The sequence below is a fragment of the Chroicocephalus ridibundus genome, chromosome 3 (assembly GCF_963924245.1).
Source record: "Chroicocephalus ridibundus chromosome 3, bChrRid1.1, whole genome shotgun sequence".
NCBI lineage: Eukaryota > Metazoa > Chordata > Aves > Charadriiformes > Laridae > Chroicocephalus > Chroicocephalus ridibundus.
The window spans coordinates 88351229-88371707 of record NC_086286.1 but is presented as its reverse complement, the minus strand read 5'-3'; the positions used below and the strand labels follow the sequence as shown (position 1 = coordinate 88371707).

The window sequence follows — 20479 nt, the reverse complement described above, 5'->3', positions numbered from 1 at the left end:
TAGGAAAAAGAGGGATAAGTAGGTGGCAAAGATGGAATAACAACTGCAGTGAATGCATTTTATTAGAGGAATCTTAAGCAGCAAGTGTAACAGAATGAGGGGAGCAATCTGACAGGCAGATAAAAGGAGTGGCAGATAAATAAAACTCAATAAAAGAAATCCAAGCCAGAACAATTTAAAAATGCTTCTCTGCTCCTTGTCTTCTCTTTCCTCACAAATATGCATGCAACCCATGCCATTTGTATGCTTAGGTTATTATTTAATACAGAATGACACAAGAATATGTGTTTTGCTCTGTTTAAGTCCTTTGTTATTCTACTTAGAATCATAGAATCTTCGTGGTGGGACAGGACCTTTGAGATCATCGAGTCCAACCATACACACACACACACAAAAAAAACCAACCCCAAAACAAAAAAACACCACAAACAAACAACCTACAATCTCTGCCACTAGAGCATACTTGCCTTTGTTTACACCAGCTTCCTGCTTTTATACTAGTAGGTAACTGAATTGATATTTTAAAGGACAAGGGGAACAGGTACATAAATTAAGCCACCAAATCCCAAGCAATGCCATTTTTCTTTTTTAAGAGGTAATACCTATGAATGAATTGCAAGACATCTTCAAATTTATACTTGGATTTATAGAAATACTTCCTGACAATCTGAAGAGCAAGGAAGGAGAACACAGCTCACCTTTTCTTTGTCTTCCCTGGTTCTCATTCTTTCTCCATATACCAAAAATACATGCTGGCCTGGATCATAACATCCTGGTGACTGGTCAACAAGCATAAGCTGGCACCAGCGGAAAAGATCACGTAAGTTGAACTCCCAGGGACCTCCTTTCTGTCCCCACTTTTTTTCAGTCATTACTTCTTTGTCAATCTGGAAAAAGTAGAAATTAAAAATAAAATAAAATAAAAATAATAAAAAGTCTTTTATTCCACTCATGTGCTGGTCTTCCGATATTTTTTAAAAACTCAACTGAACTTCTGCCTTTGGCACTGCTTACAAGACAGAGGACAACAGAAAGAACAAGCAGTATCCATTTTTCCGAAGATGTCAGGAACTAACGCTTGATTTCATTTGTCTGTCCTCTAGTAATCCTCTAACACTCAGCTCAACTTTCCTTTTTTCCTCTCGCACTCTATAAATGAGTATTCAATAAGTTGCTGCCACAAAAGATTTTATGTAAAGCCAAGGAATACTATTTTCTCTTAATATTACTGCACTTCTTATTGTTTCATGAGATGAAGATTAAACACAATTTCAGGAGCATGACCATAAATAGAATTCTGAGAATTTTATATCCTGCACTTTGTGGCAGCATCTAAACCACAAAATAGCTAGTAAGTTGATGCCTTGTAATTAATGCTTGTTGAAAACCTTTTATATTAGCACAATTTTAGATCCGACCATCTCTGAATCCTTTGCCATAGAGAAATCCTATCAGGAAAGATTTTCCTTTTATTGGTCTCTCAGTGATCCAGAAGAATGATGCATACCTTTAAAAGCTCCTGCTTCTGTAAAGGTCAGATGCTGCTTTTACTAACAACATTGCACAATAAAGAGCAGATTAAAAATTCAGACCAGAAACAGAAATACACATTTCAGTTCTTGTTAAGATATAATTTTGTTTGTGCTTCAAGAATAATCCATATGTGTAGAAACACATTATTTTCTCAATTCACTTCACCAAGCTAACAAATCATAACGGTTTCCACCTTCTGTAAAATAAAGCCCTTTATAAATAAATAAATAAATAAAATCTTCTGTGAAAAATAATGCCTCCTCAGTTATCAACCAAATATCTGATTGTAGTGGTAAAAGAATTCAGGTGATATTTAGTGGTGTTCTTTATTTTCTTTTGCATATATCCATTCCTCTTTTTCACCCATGCACTTCTCTATAAAAGTGTTTGGAAATATAATATTAGACTTTTTTTTTTTAATCTTACTGCATTCTGCCTACTTCCACACAAAATAAATTAAAATACATATTTACCTTGTTATTGAAAGCAACCATTTTAGCAATAATACTTTTATCAATAGCAGGAAACAGTGTATTCCCAATAAACTCCATATCTTCTGCTGACAGTGGATCAACATACACCTGTAGAATAAAGAGCATGCTGAGTGTTGATACAGTCAGAAAACTATGAGACAGGATAATGACATAGTTTAAATCAAACAAATAAGCTTGCCTGTGTAAATCTATTAAGAAAGGACTTGGGCAGACCCTTTCTTCCACCTCCTTGTCTGTATGGATTCTGGCATCCAAAAATCTTAGTCTTCTTGTGCTGTACATGAAAATTCATTCCCAATTCTGGAACATAAATCTCTGCTCTGTGGTCAAAGCATGCGTTTAGCCCCTCTAATACAGACTGAGAAGCCAGATTCAACTGAGGACAAAAATAAGGATACAACATTAATGCTCCACAAAACACTTCAGCATAATCTCTAGTTTAACAGGCTGGGATACACAGAAGGTAAAATTCAATTTCCTTGCAGTTCCAGCACTGTTATATGGGATTACCTCCAGCTAGACTGTTATTACAGTGGTGCAACAAAACTAAAACTAACAGTTTTCCTTATGTGCACTTGCTATTTGTACTGTGTTTTCACCATGATAACAAAACAATTCTCCATTGTAAAATCTGCATGTTCAAGGTGTTTCTTCTGAACTTATGTTCATATATTTGTGGCATCCGGAGTGTTCTGTCTGCTTGTTTGTTTTTTAAATGAAGGCAGTCTGGGTTATTTAAGTATCATGGTTGTATAGAGTGGTATTCTTCACAATAGGAAAAAGGCATACAAATAGCTACACTCAACAATAATTAGAACACACGTTGTCAGGAAGTGAGCTCTGTGCACGCATATGCTCCAAAGCATTTACTACTTGGTACATGAAAAAACCTGTGGTGGCAGGATAGTTTACACTGGCAAAATGGAACTCTTCATCTCAATTAAATCAGTAGTCAACACAATATATTAGTTTGAGCAAAACACCTTCTATTTCAGTGAAATTATATCCATACAAGAGCATGTGTACCAAAACTTCTGTTGACACTCTTTCAAAAAGAACCAAAAAAAACTTTCAAATGTAAATCAAACCTATCCTCAGTTTTCTGCACTAATTTAGGCAGATTCAATCCTTGTTCCCGTGTCTAAAAGAGGTCTGGCCAAAGCTGGTCTTTTACACTCCCTCTATGGAGGGCGAAAGGGCAGAGAGACTTAGTAGAGGGATATTAATTTTCTCATGAGCGGAATGATCACTGTCAATGGTGCACTGGATATACATAACTAAAATTAAGCAAAATTTATTTTATCAACCCTCAAAAGGTATTTATCCTACATGCCAAATCATCACCTCCACTCTTCCATTTTATTTGTGCTCCAAACTTGATTTTACCTCATCTAATACAATCCAGTGTCCAGCCTTTAATGCTGCTAGTAGTGGTCCATCACGCCAGGCAAATTCTCCTCCCTTCCCACCTTCAACAGGCAAGTCTGTGCCAAACAAGTCTGTCACATCCTTTGGGAGCAGAGAATGGGAAGGAAAAAAATAAATCACAAAACTCCACAAAAGTTTGTAAACAACCTTTGTTGAACTTTACCTCACATTTCCTCCCTCCCCTTTAAATAGAGCTAAAATGTAGGTATTAAATTTCACTAAGTCACTAAAAGCTTTTCCATGGTAAGACTCCAGTGACCAGCTACTATATTTAACAACAACAAAATTTAAATTGGAACAGAAAAGCTAAAAAGCCTTAAAGCTGTTTTCAAGTAGCTTTGCAGAAGGCAAGAAAAACACTGTAGACAAAGATACACATGTCTTCACTTGAAAAGAACAGAAAAATCTGGGAATTGGCACTTGCTCACAGAAGCTAACTGCTCTTTCTGGTTCCCCCTTTCCCATTTAGTTCTATCTTAAGACCAAGAAGGAAAAAATGACATTTCAGATTCAGTGCCAAAGTTAAAAAGAACTACACTTTTTAAGTTAAACAAAAACCTCCTCCCTGCAGTGAACACTAAGTTACAAAGATAATACTTTATTCTACCGTTTGCTCAGATAGGTTGATTCGAACAAGACAGTTTCCCGAGGCTTTTGCCAGGGCAGCAACTAGACTGGTCTTGCCCACACCTGGTGACCCCTCCAACAAAATAGGTTTGTTAAGCTGCAGGGCTCTTAAGAGTCTTTGTGCATTCACTGCTGTAGTCCCGGCATTTAGAGCATAATCTGTAATGCTGTTTCTCTGGAGAACGGGGCCTAAAACAAAGAAAAGATAAACCAGAAAACAATTAAACCAGAATGTTTATGCTGGACCTGCTGACAGTATGCTTCTGAACGAGATCATTCTGTCTGTTAATTGCTGATCTTGATAGAGCAAGCAGTGTAGATCAAGCTCACATCCCATTCTCAGAGATCAGGCACATATACTTTCCATTTGACTCACAGCTGTGTCTCAGCCCACCTCCACGTATTTATGTGGAATTTTACAAAAAGCATACGAATATGCAATGCATTTTGCCATGAAACTTCGACACTTCCTGACTCATGGCCTAAACTAAAGATCTATCACTGGAAAATCATAAATCTGCCCTTGCGCTTCAGACACGTGCATCTAAAATTTTTGCAGCTTTTGGAAGTTTGGCACTGAAAGATACAATTCATTCATGTTACAGAACAACATATTAATCCGTTCCATACGCTGCTAGTTGCGTGAAGGACGAGTGCTTTAATTAAAGCGCGCTGCTAGGCACGCATTTTCTTTACTGCTGTTATGACATACAGTGAGGAGAGAGTACAGAGCTTGTCTGACAAATTCCAGGCAGTATTAGCTCACTGGGACATCACTCCCCAAATTCTGTAATACAGCATTGCTTGGGTATACAAGATATTAATCACCAGTTTATCTGACACATCTTGATACCTGTTTAGTATGAAAGAGATTCTTTCTTTTGTGAGCTAATTAGCCGAGGGAAACTAAACAATTTACAAAGAAGCATTACCTTGTAGTTTTATGCACGGCTAACACAACCCATGAATATCAACATATTCAAAGATGAATGACTTATATAGCACTAGGAACACATAGTTCCATGTACTAAAAACTAACCAGCTGAACTAGAAAGCTCATAGTCATCACTTTTTAGTCCCATCACTGTATTTTAAGGGTAGAAAGCAATATTTGTATAATTCCATTTGCATAATTTGCCACACGAGGAACTGAAAATGCAGGGACTAAGTAATTTTGCAAGAACTGCAGTGAATCTTTGAGCGGCTACAGCAAACCAAGGTATTAGTCCCCATTCTGTTTAGCACTGTACCCACGAACTCTGCTTCCCATGCTTTGCACAAGGCCCAGGATGAACTGTAGCTTTAGTTAGTGGAACTTAGCAGACCTTCAGACCACGCAAAGTGATGGAAAGTTACAACTTGACATAAAAGAAGCTTTGTTACGCCACAACAATCTACTAAAATTAGGCCATTAACCAGTAATTTTAAAAAGTCAAAGAAAGCAATTAACAGAGGTGTCATCTTAATAAATGTGATCGAGTTGCAATCAACACACTTGGAGGCAAAAAAGGCTTGAGAACTATAAATTGTTCTGTAATGGCTCAGATACCCTACTTAAATTTAGTGAATAACAGAACTACTGGGAATAAAACCCACAAAATAAATGTCCACCCACTCCCACAAAGTCTCTTGCCTCTTGGAATAAAAAAGGGGTGGATTCCCATAAAGTTGTCCATCCACACAAACTGTTTCTCCTTTGTTCTGTCATAAATCTTTAGTTCATTCTTCTGATAATCAGTCAGCTCCAGGAATTGACTCATTTTCTCACATAAGAATGTCAGGCATTTTTCACGAGCTAATGAAGCTGTATCAGCTGAGCAGGATGTTGTACCTGTAATTGGAAAAGTTAAGTGTGCTTTAGAAATATAACTAGGCACGTTCGTCTTATGACTAAGGAACTCAATTCATGCACAGATGCCATTTTTGTGCAGTATTGCTGTTTCAGGTTTATATTTCATGTTAGTGCTTTTGCTTGCCAGTGCTTCCAGAACTATTTACCATGGACAAATTGTTCTGCGAGCAACAGAATTAAGGACACCTTAGTTCCAAACCCCTTTCTTCTACCATCATTATCATTCTGATCCCTTGCCATAGCCCCCTCAGGCCTTTTTTTCCCTCTGCATTTCTGTCGCTTTTCACTATTTCCGCACTCCCATATCTCCTATTTATCATTTGGGCCAGTGGCCAAACATGCAAAGATGCGTTCTTATCTATGCACGTCATACAAGCTAGCAAGCAAAGGTGATGACATGTGGGGTGAGAGAGAGAGAGAATAATGTGGTCACGTAATTAAGTAGCATACTAGCTCAGAAAACTCAGTAAAAAACACAGGCTTTCTTAATTTGTGTGCTAGCCTTTGTAATATTATTATTACTACTGTAATTTACTTAAGCTTGTGGTATTATTCAAACTCTTGCTACTGAAAGCACAAAAAAGGCATATGAAGAACAGGATATTGTTAAACGGAAGTGAAGATTTCTCCCATAAAAGTTCTATGCTGCCCAAAGCATTTTGTTTGCATTCTACTCAAACATATTAGTACAAATATATACCTTCATATTTTTTCCTACCAAATGAGCACTGAAGACTTACCTGATCCTATTCCATCAATGTATACCAAACATGCAGCATGGATAAAAGACATCATTGGAGAAATGTACAGAAGGCTATATTCCTTGTCAGAATTTGAGTCTTCATCCTCGACCGTGACATTCATAAAATTAACCCATGACAAAACATCTCGCACACTGAGAATACACTGGCGACCAAACTCTTGATTAGTCAGCCACTCAACAAAGTCCATCATGAGCTCTGCTATGTCTGACCCTGAAAAGAAGAGTCAAAAAATCAATGTTAGTTATCAAATAATTTTATTGGTCCCATCTACTACATTGTTGTATAATAAGCATCACTAAAGTAGGGACAGTTGTAGTTGTAGAAGCAACACGGATGGGTACTCTATATCCTAACAGGCAGGATAACTGAAGAGTAAGTCCATGCCCGCGCTGTTATAAATCCGTTTAAATTTGAGTAACAAGTCAGAAACACGTGATTCACAGTAACAGTGAAGCTGCTGGCAGAAACTGAAGTGCCAGTTCTTTCAACACCTTACACCAAAACTAAGATTAGGCTCTAAAGGGCTGGGGATCATTCAGCTACCTGGATGGTGGAGTAAATACAGCCTTGATCTTACTTACAGCTAGCCATATAACATACACAATGAAGGAAGAACAAAGTCCAAAGTATTTCAAAAAGGTCCTCAGAGACGTACTTACAAGAAAAAGGGACATGGTGGTATAAATTCTGAGGAAAGTTTAGCAGCCTTGAAACTAATTTTTTTCTTAATAACGTATGAATTTCAACACAGAGGTAAATACCCACCTTCACTGTTCATTCCACCCAGAGACAATCCTGGATGAAGATTGTGTTTTACAATCTGCATCAAATCATCACGGCCATTGCTTTGTGGACACCATATTTCTGTAAATCTGTTGCGCAATGCAGGAGAAAGCTGCAAACAAGCAAAATGACAGAGCAATTCAATTTACATGACACGTTACTTAAGGTTGCAGTTAGCTGATAGCCTTGTAAGCCACAGTACTTGCGAACAATAAAGCGAACAAGATAGACCTTTCCTTCTATTTTTGACAAAGCCACTTTGCAGCAAAATCTTTGAGAAAATGTGGACTTTAATATTTCTAGCAGTGGCATCAATGCAGGAAACAGCTGATAAATGAGTAAGTTCAAAAGAATATGGGAAGTAACTGAGCTGGCTTGCAAGCACCAAGGCTCCATTTCATTCTAGGATGTGATGTCTCAAACAATGGGACATAATCTCCCTTTGCTTACAGAACCGAACTACTACGTGAAAATTTGCGTTCAATTACAACTTGTTTCTGCAATTTCCTCTCTTCCTCTGGCTGAATTACTCAAGCAAAAATCATTATCACAAATGCAATGCAGAAATAAATCCCCCTTAAACACGAGGCTTTACAATGAGTTGTTCTGTACTGTAGAAACCACTTTAAATGGAGTACCCATCTTCTTTTGGGTAAAAGAGGTTGTAGATTTTTTTTTTTTTTAAATCTCAGTTCCCAACACTGCTTAGAGGTTTTGGTTTTGTTTTGTTGTTTTCGTTTTTTTAACAAAAAAACTTTTTCAAGTTACTTAAAGCCAAAGTTCAGAAACAGATTTTTTTTTTCATTTAATGAGAAAGGTCTTTTGAGACGCGATGTTCATATTCACTGAGAACAACAAGATAACTTCTAACTGTCACTTTCTGAACAGTATTACAGAGAATAATCTATTATGCAACTTCACACTACCCCAGACTCATGTTAGAGCTGGATTTACTTGCTTCGCAAGCCACATTTCCCATACTTGAGGTATTCTACATATCAAGTCTACCTAGAGTATTTAGAGGCCTAAAGTTTTCTTTGACATTCTGCTGAGTATTGACTTACATTGTCAAAATGACAGCACACACAAGTGATGGAAAATAGATACAACCTAATCCTCCTTCAGAGCGATGAGGCAGACGCCTACTATGAAACACAACCAGCAAGAAGCATTTTCGCCTTGCATCTCCAATCCATAACCAGTCAGTATGACCAGAAGATGCACGCTGTACTTCCAGTTACTTTGACATTTACCTCTTTTTTCCCAAAGTCACCTCCTGGGTTCATGGTCGCAAGGATACGAAATTTCTTTCCTGCAACTAGTAGTTCTACCTCATTCTCCTCATCATCTTGACCACCTTTTTCAGCAAGTACCAATGTCTTTTCAGCTTCAAGAATGCTAGAGAGGTTAAAAAAAATATAAATGTTTATTTCAAATTTAATTTCACACTTCAAAAGGTCACTTAAAAATGAAAATCACATGAATTGGCCTGACTTAACCTTCACTACCCCAGAACTCACATTAAAAATTTAAAATCTGTTCAGCCTCCCCAATTGAGAACACTTCTTAATTTTGTTCAGAAGGGAACTCTAGCCAACCTTGTTGATAAGGTTCAGTTCAAACAATCTCTCAAATAAACTTAATAATATATCTCACAGCTCTCTCTAAAAAAAAAAAAAGGCAATGGCAAAATTTATATTCGTAGGAGCTAGACAAAGAAACCTGCACAACGAACCGGTCTTCAAGCTGACAGACTACACATCTGAGAAGCATTCTACTAGCTTTTTGTAGTTTGGGGGGATTTTGTTTGTGTTATTGGCTGTACTTCACTGTACACTAAGAGCTGTAGAAGTTGGAGCTGTTACCTGTTCAGAAAAACACTGCTTAGTATCACTGTCAAAACAAAGAGGTTAACTGAACTTTATGAAAGAAAGATAGCTGCAGCGATACAATGCAAAAAAGCCAGCTTGCAACAGAGAGGGTTTGGATGCGGTAGAAAAAATAGCTGCTAATCATGGTAACAGAAAAAACTAAAACGTGGGATACTGCTGCAAGCAGATAATGAAGTGATTTTATTTTATTATTTATTTTTTTTTGCACACACACACAGAGGAGGGAAACAACTACATTTTTTTTGTGGTATTTGACAAGATGCATCATTTTCAAGAGCTCACTGACAGACTGAAAATATTAATATTGCAGATGATCAACTGGAATTTTAGTTTTATTTTCCAACTTGACTCATGCTGTAAACTGTCTTTAGATACTGTTTAAACTGTTTTAACTGAACTAGGGTTTATATTCTTAACTTCTTTTCCAAGGACGTGATTCATTGAATAAAGGGAATCCTTTCATCATCTTATTTTTGTCCATGAAACAAATACAGCAATTTGAGGGAAGATCAGTCTGTAGCAGCACTATAAAGCCAAATGGAAAGTAATGGAACCAACCAAAGCATTCAAAACCGACGTAATCAGCGTACCAACAAATATCAAGCAAACATCTACATATCTGCTTTTTAATCAAAGCACCTTTTATTTTTCCAGTTAAGACATCAAGACAAAGCAGTTTCGTCTTGTCTTACCTTACTATCTTTCCCCCTAGCTCTAATTAAAATTTCAAACATCAAAAATTGTTTAAGTATTACTGTGATTAAAACTAGCACCTCTTTCAGAGAGATGACAATTAGAAAATCAAAGCAAACTGGCACAGAAGTTGAAATACGAACAAGGCCAGTGTTATCTGGGTCATTCTTCCTTTCAGCAAGAAATACACGATTAAGAGAGCAGCTTACACAGGCCAGGAAACAAATGTGCCTAAAAACCTAGATTTACCCTGATCATGTCTGCATAATGAATAGACACATTAAGGATACTTAACACTAACACATTTAAGACATACCTGTTAAGTCGCTCTAGTACAGAATCATCAGCTAAAGAAATCTCATCAAGGAGGAAAAAGCCTTCCTCTTTAATGGCTAAAACAAGAGGTCCGTCACACCACTCAAACAGTCTAGAACCATCAGATTCTTCCTAAGAAACAGAAAAGGAAGTGAGAAGTCATTAATAACTGCTACTTTTTGGTCACGCTATCCAAACTACCATCGATGTAAGACAAACCTGGTCTTTCGACCTCTGTCTGACTGGACGCAGTCCTCCCAGGAAGTCTGAGGTTTCCATATGCAAGTGGCAATTCACTGAGTACAGCTTCTGATTTGTTAATGCCGCAAAGATCTGACATATGGTAGTTTTACCACACCTGCAACAAAATTTAATTGAGAGGTAAGAATAAAAATAAATAAATAAAAAAAAATCAGCTCACTTTGGACAGGATTCACTTTCGCTGAATAGGTATGAGGCAAAGGCCCAGCATGCAAACTTCCTTCTGCTCCCTTCCTTGAAAGAAATGTACGCAAAGTGAAGCCATTTTTGGCACAACAACTGGTGCTGATTTGCACAAGATGCCTTTAAATAAATTTAAATCAATATCTGCATTGATGGATTTCTACAGGTTCAAAGTCAAATTTATTTCAGCCTGCCCCTACAGGTACTCAACTAACCTCTCATTTCACTAAACTGGAGATGCTACATGTCTACACTAAGCCTAAATCCAAGGGAGTAAACCGCTGAGTACCTAGAGTTCTCATTTATTACCTTAGTAATTTTACTTCTCCCTTTTCTTGCAGTTTTCTTCCCTTGTCCCCCACAAAAATTTACTCTTCTAATTTATAACCAGCATAGAAGCAGACAGCATCTACTTGCACGACCGCCTTTACAGCATATAAGGCGGGGACTGGGGGAAGCAAAAGTAGTAGCAAGACTATATTCGAATTCTTAAAACATCTAAAGTGAATGTGCTCTCAAACAGAAAAATATCACAATTCCCCAAAAGCAGTCTCTCCAGTGAGGCACAGTGAGATTCCACAGGGCACCTTGTGAAAGGTGGGGACAGAAGTCAGCTCATTTCAATTTTACTACTTTCTATATAGTTTCTACATAGTTATACATAATGCAGATAATCCCATTAAAGACTTGCGCTGAAAGAGATACAAGTGCTTCCCCCCTCAAAAGGGAACTGTGAAAAACAGCAGTTGGAAGTCTGCCATGACAGAGGCTTAAACGTCCCAGATCAAAGCAGCACTGAAGCCCACACAATCATTTTGTGTCTGACTCAGTGGCTGGTGCCAGCACTACAGAGAACGGCATCATAAAAAGCAAGGTTACCCAGTGTCTCCCACCAGCAGTACTGGTTCACCAAACTCCAGGGCTCTTCCCACCAAAATGGCAAGTCTCCTCATCCCTTGAGTCCAGACAATATGGTTAAAATCTCTCTCCATCACCGACATCCGCGTGGAGGATTTAGCTGCACAACACAAGGCAATCCATCAGCTTCAGTCACATCTACAGAACTACCAGTGTGGTCCTTCTAGGAAACTCACCCAGTAGCTTTTTGACACTTTCTCCTGAGAAGAGAGACTCAGGATATAGTTTTTTCTTGAAGTGTTTTTCAAGGACACTCTGAATAACATCCACCTCCTCCTGTTTCCTGACTCTGCCTGCCAGAAGCATAAAACCTATAAAACAGAGGAAAAGAGAAAGCAGTTACTACCTGGTTAATCAGCAACAAAAATTTATACTTAAGAACTAGGGTTAGAAGGTAGTTTTACAGACACTTTAAAAAACCTGAGGCAGCAGGGCTCACCATCATTTGCCAAGTGCTGAAGCCAGTCATATTCCTTCTCCAGCTGCTCTGCCAATCTGTACCTTTCAGCCCAACGGAACAGATCCCGCAGGGTAATGAACCCATGCTTCCCAGCAAACACTGTCGAACCTCTGCGGTAAGACTATCATAGGAACAAAATACAAAACGTGAGCCATTTTTTCATGAACCTGTCCAAATACTTAAAGCAAAGCTAATCAGAGCGCTCTGATGTGACACTTCTTCAAACAAACCGTATTTTTTTTAAAAAAAGTGTAGTACAGTCATGACTCTCAAACTCGAATTATCTTTATGCAGGTACTTGATTACGTACCATGAACAAAATATACAGATAATAAATATAAATCTAAGGTGAAAACACGTACCTAGAATAAAACAAAATACAAGCAAAAGACTAGATTCTACATCAAAATATGTTTGCGCTTTGAAACATGCTCCGGTTTGTGCTGCTGCAATTGCTTTTAAATTTGCAATAGTTTTAGCTACATACTAAGTGCTAAATGTCTGTTAAACATAGGAGCATCAGAACACATCCAAAATTATTGCTTAAAAAAAAAAAGTTACCAAATTTAGCATGACCCAAAGACAGCTACAAATCCTATACTGTACTCTGGATCCAGAGGAAGGGATTATTCTACACACCAAATCTTAAGGCCTTTGGTTATTAATTTTTTTGGCTGATAGCTTTCTCTCAAATCTGACATCACCTTCCCCATTTTCATCTTAACCATCAAACTAAGTACTTTGGTGTGTTCTGTTCCAGCAATTATGGTTCAGATTTTTAAATATCTGCCAGTTAGCAACACCTCCCCCTGCAAAGGAATTTCTATTACTTTGTGCTGAAATACGTTTGCATATCTTCTACAAAAAGAAGAAAGACTCATACTTGCAGGTCTAACATGACTTTGACAAGCTTGCTGCAATAAGAGGGTGGCAAACTGCATCGCTTGTGCAGGATGGTTTCCAGTTCAGCACTTGGCAGCTCATCAAAATGCAGTTCCACGAAACGATTTCTGAAGGCTCTGGACAAAACCTGAAATATGAGAACATACTATTGCTTGAACTTTTTCCTTTGATAGTCGTCATGTTATATATCTTCCCCTACACATCCAAAGGAAATATGGATAGTGTCATAGCATGCAAATTAGCACATACACATAAACATTGAAAGAAAGCATAAGAGACAGCCTGGATGAGGCCAAGAGCTTTAAAATGTGTTGCGTTTCAACTGTGGTAGGCAGCTAAGCAACGAACAGCCACTTGCTCACCCCCCCTACAACAGAAGGGGGGAGAGAATCATAAGGGTAAAAGTGAGAAACTTGTGGGTTGAGATGTAGACAGTTTAATAGGTAAAGCAAAGACTGCATGCACAAACGAAGCAGAATTAGGAATTCATCCACTACTTCCCATCAGCAGGTGGGTGTTCAGCCACTTCCAGAAAATCAGGGTTTCATCATGCACAATGGTTATTTGGGGAAACAAACATCTAACATCCCCTTTTCCTTCTTCTCCCCCCGGTTTTTATTGCTGAGCATGACATCACATGGTATGGGATATCCCTTTGGTCAGCTGGCGTCAGCTGTCCCAGTTGTGTCCCCTCCCAGCTTCCTGTGCAGCCCCAGGTGGGGTAGTGAGAGGTAGAAATGGTTCTGACACTGTTCAATCACTGCTCAGCAATAACTAGGACATCTCTGTGTTATCAACACTGTTTTGGTCACAGATCCAAAACACAGCACCATACCAGTCACTGTGAAGAAAATTAACTATTCCAGCCAAAACCAGCACAAAACGGACACCAACAGCCTAAGTAAAATCTCTTCTCCAGTGCTCTTGAGCAAGAAATGCTGAGTCAAATCTACATGAACTCCAGTTCAGTAAAGCACTTAAAACTCAACTACTCAATATGAATAAGGAATTTAGTAACTGCAAAATAAGCAACTAACCTAAAGAGAACTTGGCTGTACTGAAAGTTAGTCCACAACCATCTCATCTTTACCTCTTGAGAATTTCATGCTAATTCTGTGCTACACATCAGAAAGTTTTCACATCACACTTTAATGTGCAAGAGAGAATCGCTCCCTACAGTCATAGCTACTCAAAAGAAGAGATTATACAGACCTTTCTGCCACCATAGAGTCCTGGAGGATTCTGTGTAGCAAACAGCATGAAGCGAGGGTGAGCTCTGACAACTTCCTGGGTCTCAGTAATGAACAGCTCCCTGTTATCATCCAACAAACGGTTGAGAGCCTCCAGAACATCAGTGGGAGCCAAATTCAGTTCATCTAGAACAATCCAGTAACCCTTTCTCATTGCATCTATGAGAATGCCTTGGAGGGAACAGAAAAAGTTGTAGTTAAAAATCTAACAAACTAAATCTAACAGAAGCATGCTGTTAAATACTTCTAGCAACCAGCTTTCACTCAGTATAAATGCTAATCCAGAGACAGAAGCAACAGTATTGTTTAAGTTGCTGAATTCTTTTCTTTATGTCCAATAGGACAAGTACGATGAGGCAAACATGAACTCTTAAGAATTCACTGAAATTACATAAGTGATTATCATTAATACGCAACTACTAATTTTATGACAGGTCATCTCCCCATTGTAATAAAACAGAGAAGCTAAGCACAAAAGAAGAAAAAAAAGCAGTGAAGTGAGACAGGAATTTGGAGTAAATACAATATGCCCACTCACCTTCCTTAAATACCAACTTCCCAGAGGCGTCTGATGTGTAACAGCCAATATATTCCTGGATGTCAGTATGCTCATGATTGTTAATCCTTACACAATGATTCCCAGTAGCAGCAGCCAACCAGCGAATTAAACTGGTTTTACCGACAGAGGTCTCTCCTTGAATCAGTACTGGATGAGTTCTAAAAGGGATAACCATAACAGTGGTTTAGGAGCATGAGTCATATCTTCCGCATACACAAGACATCAACTTTATTTGAGATTTTCACAGATCTACATTACCAAAATATCACTACTTAACTCACTTGGCGTATCCACGATCATACACCAAAAGGGGAACATAAGTCACTTTACCCCCAGGTGCTAACTGCTACCCGTGAAGCTTTACATGGCAGTGTGAAATAAACAGATTACTCTAACTGCAAATTTCTAGATTATCATTTACATAAAACTAGGTATGGCTTAAGTTAAGATGGCTTAAGGAGACAAGAAATATATGTATAAATTCAAGTCACTGTATAATGTAGTTAACTGTACAGTAGAAGGAAAATGGACATTACTCATGCCAAACAATAAAGGCTAGACAGACACCATTTGAGGCCCAAATAAATATCTTTAACTTAGTTTTTTAACTGAAAATTTGCAACAGACTTACCCTGCAGACACAACTCTGGCAATATCTTTCAGATTAAGCTTAACTGAAGGGGTTAGCACATAAGTCTCATCTACAGTAGGTTCTTTATCCCCAGCTGAAATCCAGTATCCTTCTATAAGTATAAAACTCCCTCCTTGGGGTTTTGGTATTTGCTAAGGAGACATGACAGAAATAACAGGTTATACAAATGAGTTTCACTTTGCTAATGAAGACAACTACTGCTACAGCACTGCAATATATTCTGTAAGAAGTCATTTTAATTTAATCCCTGAGCACTCCTGCAGTAAGCACTGTCCCCTTGTCACAGAATGCAAGTTATGGGAAAAGCCTGACCAGATTATTTCAAGGTCATGAAGCAGGAATCTTTGCCAGTACCATGAAGATAAAAATGTCTCAAGAGTTCTAGCTCTAGCACTGAATTTTGAAGTACGCTTCCAAGCAGGAAATTGGCTTTTATCTTTTTATATTTATGTGTATTTTCTAATATGAAGAGTTTTATTATGAAACAAATACCTATCTCTTACAATGGGCTTCCCCATCCCACCTGCCCAGTCCCCCATGCAAACCCATGCTGGGCTCTCAGCACTAGTGAGATTCTTCCTTTCCCATCAGAGACAAAGCACAGGTGTTTGCTTCATATCCATATGTTCTGCATTCAGGTCTAAAAATAAAAAGCTTGTGAAAGCTCCTCAAAAGTCTGTGAAAGCTTTACAGTTGGAGTCACCGTATTAAGCTGCCCACACTCCACAATGGTGTAATTACTTGAACTTCCACATTTTTTTCAAATTAACAAATAAACCAGCTAACATATGGGTATTTATGGGAATATATAGGTATTTACGGGTATATGTTGGGAACTGCTGGAGAGGGTGCAGCAGAGAGCTACCAAGATGATTAGGGGAGTGGAACACCTCTCTTATGAAGAAAGACTGAGGGATTTGGGTCTCTTCAGTCTGGAAAAAAGATGACTGAGGGGGGATCTTATCAACACGTATAAATACTTAAAGGGTGGCTGTCAGGAGGATGGGGCCAGGCTCTTTACAGTGGTGCCCGGGGACAGGACAAGAGGTAATGGACACAAACTTGAGCATAGGAAGTTCCACCTAAACATGAGGAGGAATTTCTTTACTGAGAGGGTGGCAGAGCACTGGAACAGGCTGCCCAGAGAGGTGGTGGAGTCTCCAACTCTGGAGACATTCAAAACCCGCCTGGACGCGTTCCTGTGCAACCTGCTCTAGGTGACCCTGCTCTGGCAGGGGGGTTGGACTAGATGATCTCCAGAGGTCCCTTCCAACCCTATGATTCTATGATTTCAAGCAGAAGTAAAAAAATATGAAGGAGCAGTATTAATTTATTATTTTTTTTAGTTCTTATCTTTATAAGATGAAAAGCAGGACTGTGAGAAGGAAATACAGAGGAAAAATGCAGAGAAGGCACCTCAAAATAAATTCTACTCTGAACAGTAAACAGGTCTATATAAGCTTAGTTACCTACCTGCTTGAGAAGGCTTTTGATGTTACCAGAGACTATATGCTGGCAAATTAGCTTTTGAACCACTGGGTGAGAACCTCTGTCAAGCTGCGTCAGGAAACTCAAACAGAAGCCCTAAGAAGAATTATTTTCAGTGACAAAAGGAAAAATCGTTAGGAAAAAAAATACAGAGATTAAACAATCATTTCTGTTCAATACTGCACTTAGAAGAGAGGATTATCCTTTACCCAAACAGTCTTTGTAGTGAATACACACTGAAACAAACCCCAACATAGGTAATCACCTCATACAGTGAGCGTGGTATGCTGCTACATGGATTAGACGCTGCAAATCTCAATGCCCTGCAAAGTGTACGGAGACTATAGTGAGGTCTGTGGCCAGTTCCATCCACCAGCTTTGCTTCTGCTTCCTTTCTCACAGATAAATAAAAGCTGCAAAAATAAAGAGTGAAACCAGTTCAAGTTACGTAGTGCTGTTACTGAGCAGACCCCTGCTCCAAGGAATTAAACCCAAAGTATGAACACTTAAGCATATCTCCAACTGACACTTTTTCTAAAAGCTCCAAGTCAGGAAAGCCATGCCAAACTCTGCCATCTGTATAATCAGTGAAGGAAAGCAGCGCATATTTTAGAGCCGTATTTTTGAGAGCGCTTGATATACAGAGAATGACTATAAACTCAAAGTATTCTAAACATGTAACAGTTCTTCAGGTTAATACAGTGAGATAGTACACCTTAAACTGGGGGAAAGAAAGGTACCTTGATAAACACACGAGACTTTCATTGGTATGATCTACAGAAACAAACCATTTTAGTATCTCAAATGGGAAAGAGGACTGCAACAACAATGCTTTTTAACTGGTGCCACCAAAAAAAGCAATTCCAAATAAGGAAAAGTAAATCTCTTTCCCACAAGTACAAAAACCTTCAGAATGAAGACGATGGCTGTCTATCCTCTGCATAGCCTTAGGAAACGGCTAACTGCTGTGTGGGGAGCATTATAGTGTTTCCCAAACTAGCCTAACCACAAACTACATTTACATACTTTCTTTTTGTACCCAAGGATTTAAAGAGATTACAACCAACTTACTTCACAATTCCTTGTACTGTATTTTTGTTCACATTCAAGCCTCTCAGATAATCCATGATAAGAACTTGCAAATCTCCGTCATTTCTCAGCTCTTCTACATAAAGTTCAGTAAACCTGTAAGAATCAAATCAATCCATAACACTTATACATAAAGTCATGTTATCTATGATTCTCATGGTATATAACATTTAAAAATTTTTAAGCAGCAGAATACTGGGTTGTCAAACTACCTACAGACTGACTCAAGAATCAGAATAATTACAAAGAAATTACTAGTAATACCTTATTTTTAAATAATTTATCTGAATTATTTCAACCTAGTAGACTGAAAATTAACTATGGGATGCTATTTTTAAAACTGAAATTTTAAACAATTTGCAGGAGATATCCAAACGTTACAGCCCAAACACTGACACAACAGGAGCACTTTTCAAAGCGTACTCTCTAATGATGTCTATTTTAAGAAGTGGACACTTATGAGATCACCCATTCTAATTTTGTTTTGACTAGCATATCCAGTACTAGCATATCCAGATTGTTTCTACTTTTACAAACATGCAGCTCAGCAATAATAAAATGAGAAAATTTGATAGTAAGCAAAGGAAGACTAGCAGCAAAACATGTACTCGGTGAAGTTCTGAGCATCTTTAAATACAGAGTGTTTCGCATTTAGTAGACTACACTGACAGCTCTAGTTAATGAGCATATTTTCTAACTGTTAGTTAGTCCAGTGTATTTACATCAGGAGTTGAATACAAGTCTGCAGCCCTTCTATACTGTGCATTACAACTGCAAATAATGGCTCAGGACACACCACAGCAAATCCAATACAACAAGACCAATATTATTAACTTCAGAGGGGTGGATATTTTTGACAGATGCAAATATAAGTTCATTCAAACTTAACAAGCTGAAGTTTCCTCACTTTATTTTCTTTCACTACTAAGCAAGGAAAGCTAATAGCAATAAAACCTTACTTTGCCACTAATAACTGCGAATGACTAGTTACATATAGTAAGTGAATCTTTACAGCTTTGCACAGTGTTTCTGAACCTGATAAGGGATGACATGCACGGCTTTTGGCATTCATGAGGGAAATGTCATTAAGTACAAGCAGATCTTTGCATTCAGGAACCGGTGGTACAGAAGAATAGATCTGCCACAACTCCAATTTCCTGGCCACAGCTTAAACACTTGAAGATCACACATCAAATACTTCGATCATCATACATCTGTTCCACCCATGCAAACCACCTTCCTTCTGAGTAAAGAAGGCTGGATATACAGCTTTTTGCAAGGATCATCAACACTTCTGAGTCATCAAGAGAAAGGTTGCTAGACAGACACAAAGCACTTGTCTTTATTACACCCACCAGGAACATAAACTGCTGCACTGGCATTTCCAGGCACTGACAGTTCAATTGTAAAGAATGATCATTCCCCTGCCCCCAGTGACAACATTCTACACTACTGCTGGACCACTACTGCTCAGCAACTTCACAGAAGTATTTTCCTGATGCTATTTCATGAAAAGCCTTCCCCATGATGTGGAAAGCACCTCTCTCAGGAAGTTAATTTGAGTTCAGATTTATATCCTCAGGCTTCAAATAAGGCATTCTTCACTGGGTCAACTCATGAAGCTAGTTAAACTCTGAAAAAGAAAGCAACGAAGTATTTTGTCACAGAATCATTATTTCCTACCTGTTTCTTATTCCTGTAGGAAGATTTCTCTTTCCAACATCTGTAGCTGGATTCATGCATGCAAACAAGCGAAAATCAGGGTGACGGACAAGAGGCTCTAAATGAAAAAGAAATTAGAGATATAGGCTAATGTTAAACTCAGGATACTTATTATGTTAAATGAGGTATTCTTCCTCTAAGACTGTTTCTCTTTTCTTCTACTACATTTTCTTGAAATGCTAGGGTGAAAAGTTTTCAGAGAATAAGCCCATGTAATTTTATCAGAAGTATGTCTGCATCTTTACAGCAGCCACAGCCAAGTGAAACCCTGACTTTTATTTGTGCTTAACAGGATGTTTTAACAACACAAAACATTTCAAGAATTATATAAGCCCCTAAACTTGTAACTCCTTTTGTCTCTTTCAGAAGAATGGCCAGTGCTCCCCTCAGCCAGGAAGAAAACCCAGCCTAGGAAGCTCATACAACATTTGTCTCTACCTGTAGCTCCAGAAACAATATTCACCAATTGCATTTTTTACCTTTAGATGTGTACTGGGTCTGGCTGGGATAGAATTAACTTTCTTCACGGCAGCCTCTGTGGTGATGTTGAGAACACACCAAATGTTTTGGCTATTGCTGGCACAGCATCAAGTCTTTCTCTTTTTCCTCACTC

At 38.3% G+C, this 20479-nt stretch overlaps 1 protein-coding gene across 1 annotated transcript in view; it reads right to left on the bottom strand.

The window, feature by feature from the left end:
* The window catches only part of MDN1 (midasin AAA ATPase 1), a 105221-nt gene that overhangs the window by 59492 nt on the left and 25250 nt on the right, over positions 1–20479 (bottom strand). Inside the window, exons 19-40 of the mRNA XM_063329975.1 lie at positions 19828–19924; positions 18127–18240; positions 17321–17468; positions 17041–17151; positions 15547–15698; positions 14895–15073; positions 14319–14527; positions 13087–13233; positions 12183–12324; positions 11920–12054; positions 11705–11843; positions 10601–10739; positions 10383–10513; positions 8735–8879; positions 7464–7593; positions 6675–6908; positions 5716–5913; positions 4063–4271; positions 3414–3536; positions 2206–2403; positions 2007–2114; positions 699–887 (exon numbers count right to left, since the gene is read on the bottom strand). Coding sequence (XP_063186045.1) covers positions 699–887; positions 2007–2114; positions 2206–2403; positions 3414–3536; positions 4063–4271; positions 5716–5913; positions 6675–6908; positions 7464–7593; positions 8735–8879; positions 10383–10513; positions 10601–10739; positions 11705–11843; positions 11920–12054; positions 12183–12324; positions 13087–13233; positions 14319–14527; positions 14895–15073; positions 15547–15698; positions 17041–17151; positions 17321–17468; positions 18127–18240; positions 19828–19924 — 3377 coding nt within the window. The remainder of the gene's footprint in view (positions 1–698; positions 888–2006; positions 2115–2205; positions 2404–3413; positions 3537–4062; positions 4272–5715; positions 5914–6674; positions 6909–7463; positions 7594–8734; positions 8880–10382; positions 10514–10600; positions 10740–11704; positions 11844–11919; positions 12055–12182; positions 12325–13086; positions 13234–14318; positions 14528–14894; positions 15074–15546; positions 15699–17040; positions 17152–17320; positions 17469–18126; positions 18241–19827; positions 19925–20479) is intronic.